The sequence below is a fragment of the Dromaius novaehollandiae genome, chromosome 11 (assembly GCF_036370855.1).
Source record: "Dromaius novaehollandiae isolate bDroNov1 chromosome 11, bDroNov1.hap1, whole genome shotgun sequence".
In the NCBI taxonomy this organism is placed as follows: domain Eukaryota; kingdom Metazoa; phylum Chordata; class Aves; order Casuariiformes; family Dromaiidae; genus Dromaius; species Dromaius novaehollandiae.
This window is the reverse complement of record NC_088108.1, coordinates 23713786-23728131: the sequence shown is the minus strand read 5'-3', so window position 1 is coordinate 23728131 and position 14346 is coordinate 23713786. Positions and strand designations below refer to the sequence as shown.

Below are 14346 nucleotides of genomic sequence, written 5' to 3'. Positions count from 1 at the left end.
GCTGGGATTAAATCACACCGGAGCTATACTCCATCCGTTAGAGCACAGAGCGTGGGCCCAGCAAAACGGAAACAGATGGCAAACTTGACGTTAACGCGTGTGCTGTAGGGGAACAACAAGGATTTGTTCGTGAAAGTACCACCACCAAAGCCCAAGACATTTGTCTTGACGCTGAACAAAATTTTTGTCATTTTGAAATACATCCTGCTGAAACCCCTGAAACTGTGCTTGTATATCTTGGAAAATGGTGTGTGTGTTTGAGAACTCCTTGTGATTTTTGTATTTATAGATAACATCACTGTAGATACAATCATTAAATCTTTGTGTTCGTAATTTTACCAAAATTATGGGATGCGACTTTACTTATTCAGCTCCTGTTACGTCTTAACAATTGTTACAATCTAGTTATACATTAAATCGAGCCTTAGTGCCTACCCCCATCAGACTGAATCTTACCTTGATGAAAAAAGCTGCTACAACACGATGACCTGCGTCGGCTGCTGAAACGCATCCGAAACAATGGACAAAACCCTCTGATCCTGGTTCATCATGACACAGAAGAAACACACCATGTTCTGGAAAGAGCGAAGAGGGGTGGAGAGCACCATTGGTGGGAAACTCTGCTTGGACGGTCACCGACAGCAATGGGAATTTTTAATCTCATGCTTCATCCAGTTGTGATTTTACTCACTCTGATACTATTATGTCCATCACATATATTGTATATAAGGGTCTGGTACATGAGGAAACAAAGAACCCGTGTTCAACTACCCAGAACATATAAGTCGGTACAGAACTAATAGCAAGACCTTATGCTGAAACTGTTTACTTGCCGTGGACCTGTAAGCGCATCCATTATCAATATGCTATTAATGGCACAGAGGCAGGAGGTGACCGTGCCACCACTCTGTGAAGGATAAGAGGGACTGACTCCAGTCACGGGGTGGAGTGTGACGGTGTGCTTCTCCCCCCCCCGTGTGCTCCCCCCCAACCTGACCTCGCCGTAAACAGCACATACGCAGGGGCTAACTGAGCAGGCGCCAACTAAAACCCATGTAGCAGGCAAATATGACTATGAGTCAATCATCTCACCCCATACATAGCGGGCAGCCCAGAGCCCAGTGAGCTCTCCTGCTCGGCAGCGGGCCCCGCCGCACGACCTCCTCTGGAGCAGGGGCGCCGCTCAAGGTCACTCCTCGAGGTCGAGGGATTCCTTACCCACAGCAGAGCCTCGCTAAGTGACTAATAACACACTGAAACTTTGCAAACGTTGCCAAGTTCCAGCTCCGACTGATTGTGCACATAATCCTCTAGACATAAACCACTGGCCAAGTCTGGGACTAGGACTGGATCCAGCCGCACCCAGACTCCTCTGAGGAGGAGGTTGGAAAGCAAGGAGGTTCGTTCTGGACCTCATGACGCAACGGGAGGGTCTCCTTGACACTTTCATCTGACCTTGTCTTCCACGCAGTAAATAACCGAGTGAACCTTGCCATCGACCGTTGTTACATCACTGTCTTATTTAGGACTGAACTTTGGTAAATCACTTTCTTACCGCAATAAAACCTACTGCTACTTCTCTCTTACGAGTGAAGTGCATCACTCCTCACTCATCCGCGAGAGCTGTGCCTCTGCCAGACACATTTTTGTGCAGTGTCTTGTTGCCGTAGCGGCTCTGCTAGACAGAAGTATACCCTGGTGGGGACAGGGATGTACCTTTGTGGAAACAGTCACGTAGGAGGCAAAAATGAAAGCAAAAGTAATTATCCTCAGCTGGACGTTATTTATCTGCTCTTATTCCTGAGCGCTCGCACAGGGCCTTTACTTGTCAGACGGAGATAATATAAGCAATTTCCACTGGAAACCACTTCAGCTGGCCTTGAGTGGCATCGCCTTTATGGTATCCAGACAAATCAGCAGGGCTAGCTGGTTGCAGATGACTCTTGTGAGAAAGAAATAGGAGGATGAATCTATTTAGAGCAAGTTCTCCACATAGTGTGCTCAGCTCACTGGGTCTGACGTAGACCTCAGTGAGCAGCTGGCTTGCAGGTCTCTAATGAAAAATGTGCCGTCTGTTTATCTAAGAAACACCTTTGAACCCATAAAAAGCCAGGCCTCAGCTGTCACACAAGCTTTCGGAGTCACAGTTTTGGAGACAATATGCTCCGGCACCTTGATACAACAACCATAAATGATGCCGTAGAGCCAAAGGCATCCACTGCTGCCTGTTGTACCTCTGGTGCCTGCCGGGCCGCCTTTAATTCTGGTTCTCACTTCTGACATGCCCAAAAGGTAAACGGTCAGAGGTGTCAGACGGTACCAGATGAGGAGATCATATTTGCCTAGGAAGTACGGCAGGTAATTACATACAGCTGTAGAAAGGCAGCACTATATGTGGCTTTGCCTATGGCCAGAATTGCTTGAATTCTCTTTTTTCCCTTGGAGATGCTCGGTTTGATTTCCTGTACTATAGCACAAGCCACCTTAAGCCAGTAACAGCAGAGCTCTGCTAGGGAAACTAATGGACCTCACCGTACAGTTAGTTACTGAACTCTTTAGTTCTTTCCTCTTACTACACAGGAATATGTATTTTCCTTGTCTCAGGTAGTTTATATGCCAGGGCTGGGGTGGGGTGAGTAGGAGAAACCTGCACAACACCTGGAAAAAACCCCAGTTCAAGTCTAGTCTTCTCATGAAGCAGCCCGGTTCCAGGCTGCAGGATCGGGCTGCTCATCCCGAGCCATGAACAGGCTGCTCCGGAGGGTGGCAATGCTGCAGCATCTCCCGGGCTACACATCGCTGGGAACTACCAGGCGCTGAACGTGCTCTGCAACGGCCGCGTTCCTCCCAGCTTCTGAGCGCACGAATGTGTCATCCAGTGCAGCGGCTCACTTATCCTGCCCCCGGCCTCTGTTTCATGCCCTCTCTCTTTCCTAATCTGCCATTTCTTTTAACTGTCTTGGGAGCAGCAACAGTCTAGAGGAGCAAAGGAGATGCAGGGTGCCTTGGAGGATGGGTTGGGGCAGAGGGTGTTTCACCCCAGAGCCGTAGGAGTGGGGCTGCAGGGAATGGGGTTGGGGAAAAAAAAGGAAAGAAAAAAAAAGTCCTTCCTGAGAAGGTTCTGGCAGGGGGACGGGACAGGACAGAGCCGGGAGAGCCGTGCTGAGCCCCAGGGCCCCTTCTGCCACCGCCCCTCCAGAAGCCCCTGCGGCAGGAGCACCGGCCCTACGGCAGCTCCCGATCTCCACCCCGCCGGGGCTGCCCTCGGCTGACTCCCACCGTGCGGCCTGGGAAGCGCTTTCTGTCATCAATATAGCGGCTACGGGGAGCATTTGGGAGGGGAAGGAAGACGGAGAGGCTGGTCTGGCAGAAGCTTTGGCCAGGTGGTGCACGGGGACTAAGAACGGGGAGGACGTACCACCGGCAGCCCTGCGGCGCGGCAACTGCGGCCCCGACAAGATTTTGCTGGTGCCAGTCATCTCCTGCACGCTTGTACCATGAGCAGAAGCTACACTAGCTGACCCAAACAGTTTAACATTTTTAATGAGGGTTAAAAAAATTAAAATCAAACATTGGCCCTCATTCTGGAGCAAGGGAAACACTAAAGGACGGGGTAGATGAGGTTCCTTCAGTGACAGACTGCTGTCACACAAGAATAACATTATATTCTTCACCGCAGAGCCTTCAGTGCCCTGCAACCTGCTGTGAAGGTGGAGGGAAGCAGAGGAGAGCGGTCCTCGAAGGCCACGCGGCATCTGCGGCCGCCGCGCCAGGAGCAAGGAAGGCCGCGTGCAGGGCAGCCACGCAGGTGCCTGCATCTCGGGCACCGAGGGGGAGAAACGCTTGGAGAAAGCCGTTAAATTTCTTTAAAACCCTCATCCAGTAGCCTCACCGATTCCGTACTTTTCTTTGGTTAACGAGGACCAGACAGCTAATTCAGCAGAGGAGCAGAGGGACAGAAGCAGAGACATGTTTCTCTATAGCACAAGCCGCTTACGGTCTAATTTCCTACAAGTGGCTTAGGGCAGATTAGTTTCCTGCCTGTTGCAATCACATCTGCAGCAGAGCATCTTGCAGAGCGAAAACAACCACCACCCCACCACCACCATTTCACACCCGGACACTGCTCTGCTGTTTCAAAGTCCTGCTGAACCAGGCGAAGCTCCCGGTAGGCAGAGCAGCTCGTCCTTAGCCAGAAAAGCAGCTGTGAAAAGGCTGCGGAAGAGCAAGCTCTCGTGCGTTCCGCAGCATCCTCCTGCTGCTAGCAGGGCTGTCAGCCCACCTTCTACCCTTCCTTCTCCATCACTCCACGCGAGACGGCTGCGCTTTGAGGGATGCTCGCTGCCCTCGCAATCTCCCTTTACTCCTCCTCACGCAATACGGAACGGAAAAGCCCCAAGGTTTACAAAAAGCAACCAACCCTCTCACCTTTCCATCACCCCAGCTCAATGAGGAAGCAGATCCCGCCAGGAACGTGCAACACACCAGTAAAACCAGTTGCCTTCCCGGGAGCACTCCTGCCAGAGAGCAGAACGAGGAAACCGGCACAGCGCGGCACCGCCAGAGCCCGCTGCTTCTCCAGTCCCTGGGCATTTCCCCAAACCAACTACTACTACTACCTTAGAAAACATATTTTTTTGCTTCAGCCTGACTCGTTTAACACTTACGTTTACCGTGGCAAGGCGGCATCAGCAGTCGCCAAGAGCAGCGCCAAAGCCTGGGGCCAGGCGCACGACGACGGACTCTGCAAGAAGGCCTCGAAGACAGACTTCTTTGCAACTCTGTTTATTAAAAATATATGTCTCCTTGGAAGAAACACTGGTAACCAACTAGCGCTGTCACGATTGATTCAATACTGTCGGCTATGCCACTGAGTACAGCAGTTTCTTTCCTCCCTGTGACTTGATGAGAGGGAGACAGGCTATTAGGAGAAAAAAAACAAAAAAAGCCCCAGAAAGCTGGGGGAGAGGTGCCGGGCGACCAGCAGCTTCCAAATTTTTGTCTCACCTGCGCCACTTCTGCAGGGAACGATGCTCAAGGGAGTCGGAGCAGGTTTCTGGACGCGGAGCAGGACTCTGCAGCTGGAGCTGGCTCCGGCAGGACACTTTGCATCGGCAGCGGCACCGGGCTCGCCCCAGCGTCTCCTGCAGCCCGTCCCGTCCTGGGGCAGCACCAGCCCGTCGCGACACAGGACGGCTTTGGCCAGCCGCGGCAGGGCTCGCTCGCGCTGGTGTTACCCGCGGGAAGGCTCGCGGCACCCCTGCCCACCTGGCTGCACCCATCTATCGCTAGGTAAAAGCAGGGCGACCGGGCCGACACTTACCTGCGCCCGGGGCGTCCCTCGGGCGGGCGCGTGCGGCTGCGGTGGCCTGAGCGTGCACGCCGGGCGGCCGGCTCGCCTTCCCCAGGGTGAACGTGGGAGAAGGCGCAAAGCCCGACTTCGGAAACGGGATTTAGGCAGAGACATCAAAGAAATGGGAGAGGGGGAGCAGCGGCTCGGAAAGCGCGCGCGTGCATCCAAGGCGCAGCCGGGGTCCTTTCCCTCCGACGGGAACGCCAGCACGGCACCGCCAGCGGGAAGGGAGCAGCTCGCCCGCGGCTGCGGGGCCGGCCCATCGTGCCCGCGACAAGGACAGCCGGTACGTTCACTCCGGGTGGCTGCTAGAGCTACTTCCTAACCAAACACCACAGATCTAGATTCTATTCACAACAGAGCCAGCTTGAAAAATAAGTTAAAAAACTGGATTTTATACCCGTTCAGTTCATTATTAACAAGAGGAAAAAAAATGGAATAATGGAGGAGAAAAAAAAAAAAAAAAAGCCAACACAGCAACACAATATGGTTTTGGTTTAACATCAGCTTAAAAAAATAGAACCAAAAGGAAACCTCTCATGCAAACACAGAGGGTGGTGTGTAAAACAATGTGCAATTTAATATGTAGTATCATCCATTCTCTTGCTCCGCAGCCTCCTGCTCAGTCTACGTCTCCCCGTCTCCCTCAGCTCGGCGGCTGCTGCTCGTCCCCGGGCGACGGGGCACCGCCGGCCCCTCCTGCCCGCGCAGCGGCCCCGGCAGCGAGCCGAGCGCCCGGCAGTCGCTCCCAAAGCCCGCGGTACCGTTTCGAGCGCGTCCTGCCCAAGGGGACTCCCTATGCGCCGCCATCGGGACAAAGAAACTGAAAGATCCTTGCAATCACACAGTACCATTTAAGAGGTCCCTCAGGTTTCCTGGTCCACATATATATATATAATATATATATAATATCTCTCTCTATATTATATATAAATTACATATACAGATAAATAAAATGCTTTCTGCTGCCTTTCTGTCGCGCTGTTCAGAGCTGCTAGACAGTCACACTTGGAAAAATGCCCCTGGAGCTCTGGCACTAGCTCATGTTCTCAGAGTCCACTGCGTCACTTGTTTCTTACATCAGTCCTTAGCCGCCTCCTCCCATCTTGATTCTTGGTTTAGTTAATAATAATAATAATAATAATAATAATAATAATAAAAAAAAACGACTCTTGAATGGGTTCTCATCTGTCTCTAATGGAGCAATGGGAAGGTCCATGCAGGAATGGTGGGAACAGTCACATGATGAATGAGATCAGTTCATCCCAACAAAAGAAACAGGACTAGAAAACTCAATTTTGCGACGATCTAAAAAAGGGGGCAGGAATAGTTTTCACATCCCCCCCCTTGGGGCAGAGGGCTCGGGTGGGGTGGGACTTCAGAGATCTTCTGCTCGTAGGGAAGCAGATGGGGGACATCTTCAGAGCTTCTCGGGGGACGGGACCCAGATGTAGTGCCCGGACTGGTCCTCAATGATCTGTTTGATTTTGCTGTAGATCTCCTCGAGAGAGTCTCCTTGTACGATGGCTGAAAGAGGAGAGAACAAGCAACACCCTGAGCCTCCCGTCCGCAGCGACGGCGCCGCGATAGCGCAGCTGGTTATTAGAGAACGAAACAAGCTATGTCACAGGAGCTATAACAAGCACGCGGTGACACAGAGGATTCAACCAGCGTGTCCGAGAGGATTAGAGTGAGCTCGCGCTGATCTCGCGCTGGCAGAGCTACTTGCGTGTACGAGGTGCCAGCCAGGCCGCTAATCAGCTTTGCAAGCCATGTCACACCACCGCGCCGAGGCTGCGGGCAGCCGGACACGGCGCAGCAGTGCAGCACGGGCTGCGAGCTCCAGCTCATCGGCCAGGCCCAGCGATTGCCTCCCCGCCACGCCGCTGCGAGGAAGGGCAGGGCCTTCCTCCACACGCACCAAACGCGTACCCGGAGGCTGCATTTGTCCATGCGGTCTGGCCCGCTGCTGAGGACTCCTCGTGTTTGCTACTTCATCCACCGTGGGGTGGGAATTGCAGCACTGTCACACGCACCGGGACAGGCCAGCTCACTGCCCTCACTGCCAGGATTAACGCTTTCCCAAAGACCAGCAACAACCTGACTGCTCATTAGGGGTGCAACACTAAGGACTTTGCTGTGCCTTCCACATCAGCAGAGGAAGACACACACGGGGCTTTTCGGTAATTCAGGCTGTCTCTGCAGCCAAGCCAGGACCGTCCTCCAGTATCGCCGTTCCCTAATTGCAAGCTCCTGGCACAGCATTCCCTACGACATCCATCTCCGCACCTCATTGACTACTTGCAACAGCGCGTTTTACCCGAGAGCGTTCCCTTCCTGGGTCAGCTCCGAACTCACTCTCCAGGCGAGACCGCACGATGTTATGCCGTGGCTTCGGCAAACCCGCAACGTGCATTTCCTTTGCAGTTCTTGAAAAAGCACCCTACAGCTCTGGGAACTGCTCCCCGGGACAGAAGCTTTGGGGAAAGCTTTTACCCTGTTTGTACAGATCCATTTTCTCAGCTGAGATCCATTTTTGGTAAATGTTTTGCCTGGAATTTTTCGTGGTAGCTGCTAGGTGGGTAGTACGGTTTTGGGCAGGATAATTGCTCCCCACTTTAGAGGAAACAGTGATCACATATTGAATTGAAGAACAGCTTCTCTGCCCCTTTGCCTGCTCATGATTTTCCAGAATTAATCATGTTACAAACATTAATTCCTTAGTACACAAGGATGCCTGTGTCATGAGCTGCTCCTTTGTGCACGCACAAATTGCCAGGCAGCCCCAGACTGACTCTGCTTAGGAAGTCAGCCAAATTTCCAGTCTTTTTTGGGAGATGTTTTGTAATAACCCAGGACAGTCTTCATCATTTATGTCACTTCTTATCTTGTTCCTTTAAAATGATTCTTCTCTCTTTTTCTGAATATGCTCCCTTTCCCCAGTGCAAGGGGTCTTATTCCCTGCAGCTGTGTAGCACCATGAATATATGCTGTGCTTCTCCCGCCCTTTTTTTCTTTTTTAATTAAAGTTGGTGACAGGCTTTCACCAACTCAGAAAATCCTGCCTGACAACTTGCCTCCTTCTCTAGAGCAGGTTTACTCTTATCCACTGATCTCTGAACAGTCCCTTCGCAGAGCCACGTTGGCAGAGGGCCATTTCTTTTTGCTCTGGTGAAGCTGGACATTTTCCCATGACCCAGCAGTACGACAGTGCTGGTAAAGAGGTCACAGCTGACAGCTTAGGAAACAAAAGAAAACAGGCACAAGCCTACTCGGGACACTCACCTGTAAAATACTCTCCAAACTCTTGCTCGAGTTTCATGGCTTTGTCGAAGACCTTGTTGGCCTGTTCGTACGTCTGCCTCCGGTTCATCTCCCTGCCGTGCACAAAAAGCAGAAGTTCAGCCCTTTTTCTTAGCAATGAACAAAAGCAAAAATAGGCCCCACAGACCAAGGGTGCCTGGGCACCCTCTGCGCAGTGGCAGCTGTGCAAGACCTAGCTCAGAAAGGCGGGACCCATCCCCACATGCTCTTTTGCTGCCCTGGCAGTTCATCTGAAGTTCCTTCTATTGCTACCATCCTTTCATTTCACCATAACACAGACACGGACCAAAATTCAGACAACCCTCCAAATTTTCGGGACCACTGCAGAAATCTCTCTGCTTTTCCAGAGTGTGTCACCACCCTCCTTGACTAGGTTCCCTCAGATTTATACAATACCAAAAATAAGCAATTCTGCAGTGCTAGGTTCTGGCTCAAGAAGGGGTTTTCCCAGTCCCTTTGGTGCCAGCAGAATCGATTCTGATCTTCAGAGTCCTCCTCTAGCCACAAAATTTCCCCATAGATAATATCCTCTGTTGCTGCTTCAGAGATTTGTAAGCTCAGAGCTCATGTCCTCTCTGCCTTGTGCTTCCCGGGGCTGCGAGCAGCAGGACAAGCAGAAGGTCTCCCTCGGGCACGCAGGGGACGTCTCTCCTCTGCAGTCCCCCGGGGCTGTCCTTGGCTCTGCCACCCCCAGCTGCGATCCAGCACTACGGACGATCGGCAGCTCTCCCGGCTGCACTCAGGGCCTAGGTGAGCCGGCTACCTCGGCCGCATTTGTGAACATTTTTACATCTCCTGTCCTCTCTGGTGCAAACGAAGGGCTTTAAGCCAGAGCAGAGCATGGAGACAGGATGCACCACGGCATTAGACCTGCTGTGGGACATGGAGGGTCACCAGAGACAGCAACAGGCCCAGCTGCTCTTACGAGGGACATTCAGCACCAGCAGCAGCCTCTGCTGCTTTCTAAGAAGCAGAGGCAGCAGAAATACAACCCCCCCCAACCGTGCAGGGCTAATTGTCCCGAGAGGCTGAGAACACACGTTGCACTTACATGAGAGCTTCAATGGATTTTGGTTTGATGAAAATGGCAATGGGATAAAGTTGTGCTTGTTGCAACCTCTTGATAGCATTGCCAGATACATCCAGGATGCAGTGCTTCCCCTGGAAAGGAGACGACCAGCATCAGACCTACCCACACAGCCTGCTCTGTGCACAAAGCAGCTTCCTCCTACAGACGCGCTTACAAAAGAGAGGAGACGGGGAGATGAAACACTGGTCCCGAGACACGAGCCAGCTCCCAGTGGTCTTATATCCCTGCCTGCTTAGGGCAGGGCAGCAGCAACGCCAAAGGACTGACTCTTTCTCTGAACGCTGAAGCATTATTTACGAGCCATCAGTACACTCCAGTACACCTGCACAGTGTTTCTGCTCCTCCCAACCACCGCTGGGCACCTTTGCCCCGGGAACTCCCGAACACGAGGCTGGTGCTGCTGGTGCCAGGCTTTCGGGTGGAGTTTGGATAAGGGAGGCAAGACTCCAAGGTGGAGCGACGCAAGTGAGAAAAGCAGCCACGCGGCTTGGCAGGACTCTGCGGGGAGGAGGGGCTCGTTCCTCCCTTGCTTAACGTGGTTACGGCCTCTAACAGCAAGGGGAGAGGAAGAGCAGCACGAAGGTGTCCAAGGTTTGGGCCAGATGCTGCCCGGCACCGCGACCGCCCAGGCACGCAGCCGTGCTGCTCGGCACTCACCCTCTCTGCGACCGCCCGCACCGACTGAATGCTGGTCCCGTAGAGGTTGTCGTTGAACTGCCCGGCCTCTATGAACTTATTGTCCTGAATATCCTTCTCCATCTGTTCCCGGGATACGACGAAGTGGTAGTCTTGCCCGTCCACCTCGTTCTCGCGCCGAGGCCTGGTAGTGTCTGCAGGAGAGCAGGCATCGTGAGCCCTCCCTCCCCACGCCGCCGCGGAGAGCCACCTCCCTTTTCCCCGCCAGAGCTCCCGGCGGCCCGCTGGGACTTACGCGGCACGCAGGAACCAAACTTATGCGGAAACTCGGAGATGAGGTCGTCGTTAATCCGGTCCTTGGTCGGCCCCAGGATGATCACCGGCCTCGCGTAGTGAACTGCAAGCAGAAGCCATGACCTGAGACCAGATTTGCGCTGCGGGGAGCTGACCCTGCTGTCAAGCCGTCCCCTGCCGTGGTGGTCCCATAGCTCCCGCCGGAGCACCCATGGGTGCAACCTGCCTGTGGGCGCTAGGAGCTGCCGGCGCCAGCGGCTGGGCCAGCCCAGAGAGGTCCCGGCACCACGGCTGGCCAGGAGCCTGCCACGCTGGGGTCCGTGCCCGGGGCTCAGCCCCACGGGGACGCAGCAGCCCGGCCCCAGCTCCTGCTCCTCCTCTTTGCTTTCAAGATCGGGCTAACGGGATCATGCAAATCTGCTACGGCCTCTGCCAAGGAGAGGCTGCCGAGGCCAAGGCTGCTCACCCTGGAAAAGGGACGATGGGGAACGAGCATTTAACAAGGGTTCGACAAAAATCAGTGCTTTGAGAGAGCAAAGTAACAGGTATTCGCTGTGCTCCAACTCGACAGCTCGGAGTCAGCTGTAGAAACGACCGCACAGGAGGTCGGGGATGGGGGACGCAACGCCCGCGGCATGCCGGGGCCCCCGGGGATGGGGGACGCAACGTCCGCGGCACGCCGGGGCCCCCGGAGACGCAACGCCCACGGCACGCCGGGGAGGAGGCAGGGCAGCTCGGTGCCCACACTTACTTTCTTGCCGCGTCACTGGCTCGTACGACAGAATAGCGTCCTCCTGTCCTTCTGCAACGGAGCCAAGGAGAGGCGGGTGAGCGCTCGCACTGGTCCCGACAGCTCGCGACCCGAGGCGGGCACTCTGCTCGCAACGAGCCTGCTCGCGCCCCAGCCGCCCCCCAAAACGAGGCACTTTGGGGGTCTGACCCGCATCTTTGGCCCACGGTCCCCCTTCTCCACCCCCACGCACAGATCCAGACCGAAGCGGCGCTGGAAAGGCCTTTCCCCCTCTCCGACGCGCTCCGGCACTAAGTCCTCCTCCCGACGCGTCTGGCAGCGCCAGCAGCACCCATGCAGGGTGCTGATTTTTGGAGGACCCGCTGGGGGCAAGTGCCCGTTTGGGGCTGGCAGGGCCGGCGTTGGGCCAGCGCATCCCGCAGCGCGCCGAGGACGGGGGGCTGCCCTGGGGGACGGGAGCACGGCCGCAGGACGGGCGCACACTTACTGGAGCTGCTCTCGCTGTCGCTGGTGTTGGACGTCACGCCTTCTGCAAGGCAAGCGGAGAGAGACCCGTCAGAGCCGGCACCGCGCAGCGGCAGCCCCCATGCCGGGCACCGCTGGAGCGAGCTGCACCGCTCTCCCGCGGAAACCGGGCGCCCGCACCGGGAGCCCCATGCTCGGCTGCTCCGTGACGGCAGACGCTGCCCGTCCCCCACGGCCGGTGGCTGCAGCACAGGCCCGGCCCGGGCTCTTGGGGCCCCAGCGCGGACGAGGCAGGAGGGGTGCTGGGGGCGGGGGGGGGAGCCGGCGTAGCATGCACACGGAGCCGGGGAGGGCCAAGGGGCTCCAGGTGGGGTTTTGGCAGCTCTGGGTCTGTGCACAGGCGGCCCGGCCGCCTCCGAGGAAGCTGGAAGCACCGTGAAGCGCTTTCACCTGCCCCCGAGGAACGAGGCCCCCGGGCATCGCCGCCTCCCGCCCGCACCGGCCCCGACTCTCCGAAACGGCTCGCAACGCGGCCCGGCTCCGAGCGAGGGAGGCCCGGCTCGCCCGGGGTCCCGCAGGCGGGCGTCAGCGCGGGCGCGCTCAGGCCACGGCCGAAATCCGCCGCGGCACCTCCCGCGCGCCCCGAAAGCCCGGGCCGGGGCTCCTCGCCACATTCCACTTACTCAGGTTCTTTGCTCCATAATAATCGTCACTTAACCCAGGGAAGTCCTGATTTCACAGACAGCGAGAAGGAGGAGAGGGGAGAAGAGAGAGCGCAGGAGAGGGGCAGAGGGAGGGGGAAGAAGACAGAGCCAGGTGAGCATTAGTGACAGAGTGCCCAACGGCCCAGAGCTGCAACCGCACGTGGGGTTAAGGATTTTTTTTTGGAGCCAGCCCCGGCTGAGCACCCAGCCGGATGCTCCGGAGGGAAGTGCGGCCTGGGACATCCACTAAGCGAGCGCTTCCAACCCGGAGCCACCGGTGAGCGGGGCCGCGGCGTTGCTCCCCGATGCCTTGCTTGGCTCCTCCTGTGCGCTTTAGCATCCCATGCCCCAGCGCTTGCACGGGGCACAAAAACACGGAGGAAGGTGCTCTGGCCGCCGGCAGCACACCGGGAGCAGGCGGAGTGGCACAGCACAGCACGGGAGCCGGCTGCAGGTTTCCCCAACGCGGACCGGCAGAGCAGGACCTGGCCTGCCCCGTCCCCCACCGCACCCCTCGTCCAGCCTGGGCTTTTCTATTCCCTGCTTCAGAACCACCTCAGTCTCCGCAGCACGGCAGCATGGGCCGTGGAGCATCTCATGCCCCCAGGTGAGGGATGGGGGCAGCTCTGCAGCCGCCTGGCTCCCACCCCTGCGCGATCCCCCCGCGGCAAGCCCAAAAGAGCCGCCGGCAGCGATGCCTTCGCTGCCCCGGCACAGCGGTAAGGGAAAGCGCTCTGCTTTGCCCCCCCCGGGGCTGCAGCTCTCCCCCAGGCACTTGCTGAAGGAGCAGATGCAATGGAGCATCTGGGAAGAGGAGGGCTGGGCTAGGTGAGCAGCCGAGCCTGGCACGGGCAGGCTGTGCTGGCCCACAGGGGACAAGGGGACGACTAGCCCTCCCCAGAAGCGTGCCATCCCCCCGCAACGAACCCTCTCCTCTGCAGGACCTGGCACAGCTCCTTCGCAACCGCTTCCTATCTACTGCCTTTCCCCACTGGAAAAAGGTTGCAGCCACTGTACGGATCTGGGGTGACAAGCTGCATGTCCCAGAGGATGAAAGGGCAATTCTCAAGCCTAGAGCTGTCCCCAGGGCCCTGCCCGCCCTCCCTTTCTCCTGTCCTCGTTTAACACCCAGGATGGGCCCGTGCACCCCCTCGGCCGACTCGCCGGCAGGAGCGGAGGGAGAAGGCAGCTTCCCGAGCAGACACCGGGGAGCTGCGGTGGATCTGCCTTTGCCGGGAGCCCAGGGGAGCTGCCAGATGAGAGAGCTGGGTATTCCCCCGGGTCTGGAGCCAGCTACCAAAGCCAGGCCTCCGTCGCCTGCGCGGCAAGCCACAGCTCCCTCACGCCACAGCGTTTCACCCACGGGAAGGGCTGAGCCGGTCGGGAAGACGCAGCTCGGAGTCTCTCACTTCCATGGGAGGCAGCAGGCACAGCCAGGACACCCGCAGCCCTCACAAACACAGGGGACAACCCTGGAGCAGCTCAGCCTGCCCCGTGCTCTGGGAGGGAAGCAGCCCTTGGCAGGCGGAGGGGAGCGGAGGGAGCAGAGCCCACAGCACACGGGAGAGAGCAGGAGGAGGCAGAGCGGAGGTTGAGGCAAGTGTGAACTCGTGAAAGGATGAAGACAGCAAACATGAGAGACAGAGAGAGAGGGAGAACCTGTGCACATGCCCGAGGCTGGACAAAGACGTGGCCAGAGGCGGCTGGACGCGCAGCAGCTGCGAGAGCC

At 56.5% G+C, this 14346-nt stretch overlaps 1 protein-coding gene across 5 annotated transcripts in view; it reads right to left on the bottom strand.

The window, feature by feature from the left end:
• Positions 1-5728: 5728 nt before the first annotated feature.
• The window catches only part of DLG3 (discs large MAGUK scaffold protein 3), a 64982-nt gene continuing 56364 nt past the window's right edge, over positions 5729-14346 (bottom strand). For 3 of the 5 annotated variants that reach the window (XM_064518377.1, XM_064518381.1, XM_064518379.1), the window contains 7 exons: positions 11936-11977; positions 11449-11499; positions 10699-10800; positions 10425-10597; positions 9729-9838; positions 8639-8730; positions 5729-6880 (listed from right to left, as the gene is read on the bottom strand). In XM_064518377.1, coding sequence (XP_064374447.1) covers positions 6774-6880; positions 8639-8730; positions 9729-9838; positions 10425-10597; positions 10699-10800; positions 11449-11499; positions 11936-11977 — 677 coding nt within the window. In that variant the 3' untranslated portion in view covers positions 5729-6773. Of the gene's footprint in view, positions 6881-8638; positions 8731-9728; positions 9839-10424; positions 10598-10698; positions 10801-11448; positions 11500-11935; positions 11978-12596; positions 12643-14346 lie in introns of all 5 variants that reach the window. The other 2 variants (XM_064518378.1, XM_064518380.1) reach the window with 1 other exon arrangement.